The following is a 7167-nucleotide window of genomic DNA, read 5'->3' as shown; positions in this document are numbered from 1 at the left end:
GCTACTCTCTTGATGGCCCAATATCTTTTTTAGTTTTAGAATTCTAGTTTTAGAATTTAGGTTGCTGTGCATCACTGCATCACTGAATGGCTATTTGTGAATATACTGAAAGGAAAAAAGTTATGCAATCAGTAGTTTACTTCAGACACCCAACACTGCAACTGGCAAGTTCAGTGGAAATAGTTAATTATTTCCAGGCCCTAACGAATCTGTCTAAAAAAAGTTTTTTGTTCTGGGTGAACATATTTTACTTTGCACTATAATGCATTTAGACAAATTATTCACACAAACTAATTAATGTATGTCAGAGGATAACTTGTGCCAAGACTTGCTGTTGCCTGATCACACCCTCTCTTTTATAACATTAAACATGTTTCCCTCCCTGGTTTTGATTCATTGTTCAAATGTTTTCATCCTGCAATTGAAAGGCGAGGGAGGCATGCTACAGATTTCTGCAAGGCACGCTTAATCACAGAGGAGAAACCACAAGGCAGTGCCTCAGAAAAAAGCTGTTTCCATTTTGCAGTGTCCTGTGGCGACAGTTTTACCACTGTTTTGTTGCAACATGTTTTCTTCAACTGTTATTTATAGTAGCCTAAGCTATATCAATGTTTTAAGCACATCAGGATAGCTCCGAGTAAATTTTGTGACAATGCTGTCTCGAGTCTCTTCATCAGCAACAGATTTCTGACAGTGCTGTTCTGAATGTCTTCATCAGCACAACTTTTAAACAATAAAGCTATTGTTGTTGGCTAACCTAACTTTGCAGGATGTTTTCCAGAACACTCAAAAAACAAACACTTTACCATGGATGCATATATGTATATGAAGAGTTTGGTTCCAAAACGCTATATCCTCCATTTTAATGAATTTTCATGAATCATTGTTTTTAAAAAAAATTTCCAAGTAATTTCAGTAGAACTGAAATCTTTATCTTTACTCAATCAAAACAACACAATTGCAATTGTATTGATATTACCTGAAATACACAATTAAATTACATGAATTTTTAATGTTTTTAAAAATGGAGATGTAAGCTAGAGTGTTGCAGTAACATTTTATACAAATATAACGGAATCAATTTGATAGCCTTTTGTTATTGTCCTCATTTCACAACCAAATACACTAAAAATTGTAGGATATGAAACACAAGCACCAAGAATGCTGCTATGTCGATAGATATATTGTAGATAAAAAGAAAAGGTGTTTTAATAGCATTTTAATAGCTAACAATCACTCCAATTTTACACCAATACAAAAGCAGCTAAGGCACACATTGAAAAGAATAAACATTTGCTGTGAGCTGTGCTTTAATTTGATAGTGTTACAGCGTTATAAAAGGATTGAACTAAAACATTTACACTGCCTTTACCACAGATATGTGAGGATATTCTCACTTTACACAGAGCTTCTCCTTCATGCAAATGTCCTTCTTCAAAGAGGGAGGATCCATTAAGGATGTTAACTCATTCAGACCATGTTTGCATCCTTAGATGTTTAAGTAATAGTTGAAATCAGTGTGCTAGGACTTCCCACCATCACCAGCTAGCTGACTGCATTCATTCACTTGTCTTACTTAATTAAAACCTGAGGATGAATTCATGTCAATGCAAGACTGACCACCGAGAATTTCAATTTAATATCGTGAATATTAGATATTCTAATATGGTGACATCATGTTAACTCCCTTTCACTGTTCTTTCAGGCTTGAGAAGTTCTAGAGTTAGAATGGGACCATTTGGTCCTTTGTGTTAACCTGCCAAAGGAGTCATGCCCATTTAACAGGCTTCCTAGGTGTTGGTAGCACTGTGTGCTATAGCAGATCCCTGATGACTTTGTTGCAGCTTACACAATCCCTGCTTAGTCCTGGCGTCTTCTATTCACCTCTGTGTGCACCTATTCCTTAGCTCTCTTATGCCTGGATACATTCTGGTGTAAGGCTGCCCTTGGAAAGACCATGCATGTTGCTCATGACCACTGTCACAGATCCTTGTTGAGTCTCAGTCTCCTGTTGTGGATGTGCTGCAGCAGGATTGTCCCTCGCTGCTGAATGGTGCGGATGATGGGCCTCAGGCCCTCTGCTCCTCCTCTGCTCTCCCACAGCACCCGGTCCGCAGACAGAGACCTCAGGAGCATGCTCTCCAGACAGCCTGACTGCAGGATGCTCACAGCTCGCTCAGGGAACCTACCGGTGGAGGTGCAACAAACGTCACTCTGGGGCTCCATCATCATGTCATGTACCATATGTAAATAGCATTGCTTTGAAGGAACTTTGTTTTTAAAACCTATACCAAACTCTAAGATCAATAGTAGAATAATATTCAAAGGTGGCTATTAGTGACAATCTGTAATCTGCAATCATAAGATTAATTTGGTCATCGCACTTACTCATCAATGCCCTCCACTAATCGAAAGTTGAGGTTGTCATGAGGGTGATGTGGCCGACCTGCATTGTCTATAAATACCAGCCTGGAGGGATCAGCCTTCCTCACCTACAACAAAAAGGGAAGGAAGGAATTATTTTCTTCTTTTATAGCATAGTTTGCAAATGCTATTCCTGATGTACAAGAACCACTCTATCACAAAATCTCTACGGCTGTCAGATTCAGCAGAGGGTTCTGATGTATGGGTAAATTAAATATAGGACTGCAGGGAGGAAATGTACATAAATCCTCACAAAGCTGACAGACTGAGCTCTGAGCACTTGGAGTCTGACATCCCAAGGACAAAGTTTCTGTTGGAAAGGTCTCCAGTGCAAATGAACAACAGTCTGAAAATGAACAGACTGTTATTATACTGTATACAATCAAATGTCCAGAAAGTCCAAGGCTGAAGTGGATCATGTTGAAAAGTTATGATTTTAGTGAAAGCTTTTAGTCTTGCAGTAGACATGAAGTAATTATCCACAACCTTTCAATTACATAAGTAGTGGCTGTAGATGAGAACAGTCTGGAGCTGCTTCAGTGGCATGGAGGCCCAACCCATATCCCCATTCGGGACACTAGTGGTTAGCTTCAGTGACACTGATAACATGTATTATTGAACTGAGACTTTTCTACTTAACCCCTTAGACATGAACATTAAACCATTAAACAGAATACAGACTGATTCTCATTTTAAAACCCCAGTAAACGTGTTCACAGTACTGTGTCTACAATAATACAATAACCTGATAGTGGAGAAACCACCAGTCCCATCACAAGAACAGCCCTCTGGAGGAAACTGATTTCAGTCTTGTTTTACTGAAACAAGAGATCATTCTTGCTGTGTGAAGCTGAAGGCATACGTTTAAAGAAAAGCATAAATACAGGAATGATTTTACACTTGCCAGGATATGTACAAGAAGAAGGTCATTAGGGCTTTTGCATTTAACATGCAACATGTTCTCCAGGCAGACATCCGAGGGGTCTGGTCTGAATCCACAGCAGTAGCGGTCCAAACGGTCATTCACCTGGAAAAAACACACACATATGAATACTCCCTCAATCAGCAATTACCATCAGCACATGTCAGATTAGGCTCTGTTACAGCCTGTATAAACATGTTCATTTTGACATTTGAGTTTGAGTTTATGGTCTCACCACTGGAATGTCAGCGTTGATGAGTAAGTTGATGCATCTATGTGCAATAACTTATCATTCAAATAAACTTACATACAAATTTTAACTTTATCACATTCATGACATTATTTTTCTACAATATTTTATGATAATGTAAAGATTAAAACATTAAAATCCACACTATACATTCTTTCTTTGTACAGAAAATGTGTGTGCATTGCACTGTTGTGAAGATCAGTGTTGGGAACGTTACTTTAAAAAAGTAATTAGTTAGTTACTCACTACTTGTTCCAAAAAGTAACTGAGTTAGTAACTGAATTACTATGATAAGAGTAACTAGTTACCAGGGAAAGTAACTATTTGCGTTACTGTTACAAAAAAAAGTTGCTATATGTCAAAGAATTTGGATTTTTTGAGCAGTTTTGAAAAGCCAGTTGAAATTAGTAGAACAGACAGGTGTTTGTAGGCTACATAACTTTCGATATTTATTAGATAGATAGATAGATAGATAGATACTTTATTGATCCCCAAGGGGAAATTGTCCATCGACAGACCTATGGTTGACTTCAGCCTGTGTCATAGGTTTTTGTTGTGAGGCAGAAAGATCTAGCTTTTGCGTCCTTCTTTGCTAGTGGATGGCGAGCTATCATCTCTGGTGGAGGGGGGCTATCGGTGTTTTTGGCCACTAGCGTGTGTGAGATGCCTCATTAAATTAGAGTTGCTTACAACGGATGTCGACAAAGTCTTCGCTCCTGGACATAATGTACACATTACATGCACGTTCTTGCCTTTGACCACAATGAATTTGAAGTAGTGCTTATATCTCCACCTTGAAAATGCCAACTTTTCATCGGATTGCTCCTGACCTCTGCTGTTTCATCGAATCTCTACTTTAGCTGTTGCGTGTGTGTGGCGCGTGTGCTGGCAAGTGTGTAAAAACACTGGCTCTGATTGGCTATCATGAAACATGACTCTGCCTTAGCCAATCCTAATCGCTTACGTCGTTATTAACCCACCTCCTCACTAGCTGTGAGCCAGGGGTGCGTTCTGATTACACAGTTTATTCAATCAATGCAAAGTAAGTAACGCACCGCATTTAACGTCCAGTAACGTTAACGGCGTTGTAACGTTGTAAAAAGTAATTAATTAGATTACTCCGTTATTGACAAATTAACGCCGTTAGTAACGCCGTTATACTTAAACGCCGTTACTCCCAACACTGGTGAAGATGGCTTCAGGCTTCAGCCGACCTGTTTTCTCAGGTGTTAAATGGATAGTCAAGGACGCATTGTCAAGGACGCGTTGTTCACATGTTCAAAGGCCCACTTGGCACGGTCTCCAAATCAATAGAGTGCTACTAGGCCAGGGCCATGTTACAGCAACTGACCCAATATCAGCCCAGCTACTCCATTATTAAAAGCCCAACACTCACTGTAATCTTACTTACACCAAATTCAAATTGTAAACATAGAAAACCATGCACCCTGTTTGACTTTGCACAAATATTAAATATTGTAAATCACAAAACGCCATTTCCGAATAATTAACAATAGAACAACACATATAATTTTCCTACATCTCCATCATGATCAATTCCCCTTGTTTTCAGACAAGACTTTAGACTCCAATTGTCCCCTTCCACAACATAATGTTGTTGCAACCGTTATTGTACCCTTGTTGTGTTTAAAGATTAACATCTGAGATTATAAATGGGCGATGAATCTTCTTAAAATGTTTTTAAAATAAAAAATAAATGAATGGAAGAGAAAATACTTGCCATCTTACCTGCAGCAAGAAGTCAAACAGTGCCAGGCGGCCCCATTCGGAGTGGTGTACCCCCACACATGGTGTGGCATTCAGGGACACGCGGGCCCCACACCTGCTCTGCAGAACCTTCTGGTACAGTGGCCAGGAGAGGGAGAAGGAGTTTTGGTCATTGTCCACCTCCGCCAGGTGTTGAATGTCAGGGTCCCACCACACAACTGGTCTAGAGGTACCACTGATATACCTGTATGGTAGCAGTTTGCTTTTGAAGTTCCTGAGCACGGAGGGAAGGCTTCTGTTCAGTTCCAGTACCCTGTCCAGGTGAAAAGCCAGCACCTCAAACCAATCACTGGGCCGCTTGATTAGAGCACATGATCCTGACTGACAGTGCTGCCTGTGGTCCGGCACGGCCGCTGTCTCTCCAGCCCCCAGGCCAACCTGAAGTACCTGACCATGTCCTGGAATCCTGGCCTTGCTGAGGACTACGCCACCTGAGAGGAAGGCCATCTTCTTCACATCATCTGCACTTAACCAGGGAAGGGACTCAGGTGTGCTCTCGTTCCATTTGTCATGAGATATCTGGCACAGATCCGACTTCTCTCCTCGCATCTGGTCTCTCAGTATGCTCTCTTTTCCAGCCAAAGAATGTGACCTCCTCTTCCAGAAGCCTTCAGGATTTTGTTCATGTGCAGTCTCTTCTCCTGAGACCTCTCTGACTGTCGGCTGGGTCATCTCAGCCTCTCCCACTGCCACACTCTCATGGCCACCTCCACCCTGGATGCATTTCTGCTTACATGGCTTTGTGCCGTTAGAGTTGTCTGGTGTTTTAGCAGTCTGGGAGATGACAGGTGCTTTTACAGAATGTGATAGTGGCTGTTTGAAGGGGATAGCACTGCTCCCACTGAATAGCTTATTCTCTAAAAAGTTTGAGTGAAGGGAAGGAGTTTTTTCTCTGTTTGAGAGCTTCCCTTTGGTCTTTGCTGGAGCTAACTCTTTTCTATGCCTGAGTTTAATGAAATAATCCAAATGTATTTCATTTGCAATATTTTTGCTTACACCAACGTCTCTGTGTCTTTGGTGATGAGTCATAAATTTGTGCTTAGCATTGTTCTCTAAACTTTTGAGTTTCCAGGCCCCACTGTGAGGTGGAGGGAGATCCAGCAGAGTGGTTTGTGCTCCCTCAGGAAGCCTCTTGCTGGTGCTCACTTTCAGGTCTCGTGGGGGAAGTGTCATTGTCTGCGTGGGAAACAGGGGAATGGTGTTGATTAAGACCACAGACAGGGTGAAGAGAGCCAAGAAAGTCACCACAGACCGCCTCTTGACACAGATCTTCATGAGTGATCTCAGAGCCTGTGGGAGCACAAACCAATGAGTTTAAATCATTAAAAGATGATAATAAATCTGAATTCATGACACTGACTTAATGAAGCACGGAAGAATTTATATATGTGTCCCTCAGAGTCTATTCAATGCTATTTAGTGCAGACGGTATCCAGTTAGTCAAAAACGACTAAAAGGGTCACGATCCTTCCTGACTTGCAGAAGCAACATTGTGTTGCTTTAAATTAGATAACTACAAAACCTCTAGTGCAACTACTACACTGGTGCTACAATTGCTATCTTACTAATATACCACCTTTACAGCACCCAGTCTATGATAAGGGAATGGAACATTTTAAGTGTAGATATGACACCCTTTACATGACATTTGTGCAAGTTACTGGGCAAAATCTCTAAATGTCACTTTAACACTGAAAGATACTGTCCTATTTTGAGCAATTACAAAGATTTCAAAGATCTGTTGTGTGTATGTTGGTGGGAAAAAAAACTAAAATGTGTTGAA

At 40.7% G+C, this 7167-nt stretch overlaps 1 protein-coding gene across 1 annotated transcript; it reads right to left on the bottom strand.

Annotated features, from left to right (window-relative positions):
* Positions 1-1886: 1886 nt before the first annotated feature.
* gask1a (golgi associated kinase 1A) lies at positions 1887-6875 on the bottom strand. Its single transcript, XM_076279588.1, has 6 exons — positions 6861-6875; positions 6531-6674; positions 5346-6158; positions 3329-3451; positions 2389-2492; positions 1887-2185 (listed from the first exon to the last, which is right to left on the bottom strand). Exons 1-6 carry the CDS (start codon positions 6873-6875, stop codon positions 1981-1983), a joined length of 1404 nt encoding a protein of 467 aa, XP_076135703.1. The 3' UTR covers positions 1887-1980.
* Positions 6876-7167: the final 292 nt, after the last annotated feature.

This window comes from Alosa pseudoharengus, unplaced genomic scaffold (genome assembly GCF_046254945.1).
Source record: "Alosa pseudoharengus isolate Yale_2024_CS ecotype anadromous, Long Island Sound unplaced genomic scaffold, YU_APseudo_1.1 YU_APseudo_1.1_scf_12, whole genome shotgun sequence".
Taxonomy (NCBI): domain Eukaryota; kingdom Metazoa; phylum Chordata; class Actinopteri; order Clupeiformes; family Clupeidae; genus Alosa; species Alosa pseudoharengus.
The sequence above is the reverse complement of the archived record's forward strand: the minus strand, read 5'-3'. Positions and strand labels throughout refer to the sequence as shown.

Excerpts from the sequence above, each read along its gene's own strand:
- gask1a (XM_076279588.1), bottom strand. Across the intron at positions 6,159-6,530 it reads TTCCCCCACGAGACCTGAAA|ACTGCTAAAACACCAGACAA; the intron begins GTGAGCACCAGC and ends GTCATCTCCCAG. Across the intron at positions 3,452-5,345 it reads TGTTTGACTTCTTGCTGCAG|GTGAATGACCGTTTGGACCG; the intron begins GTAAGATGGCAA and ends TGTTTTTTCCAG.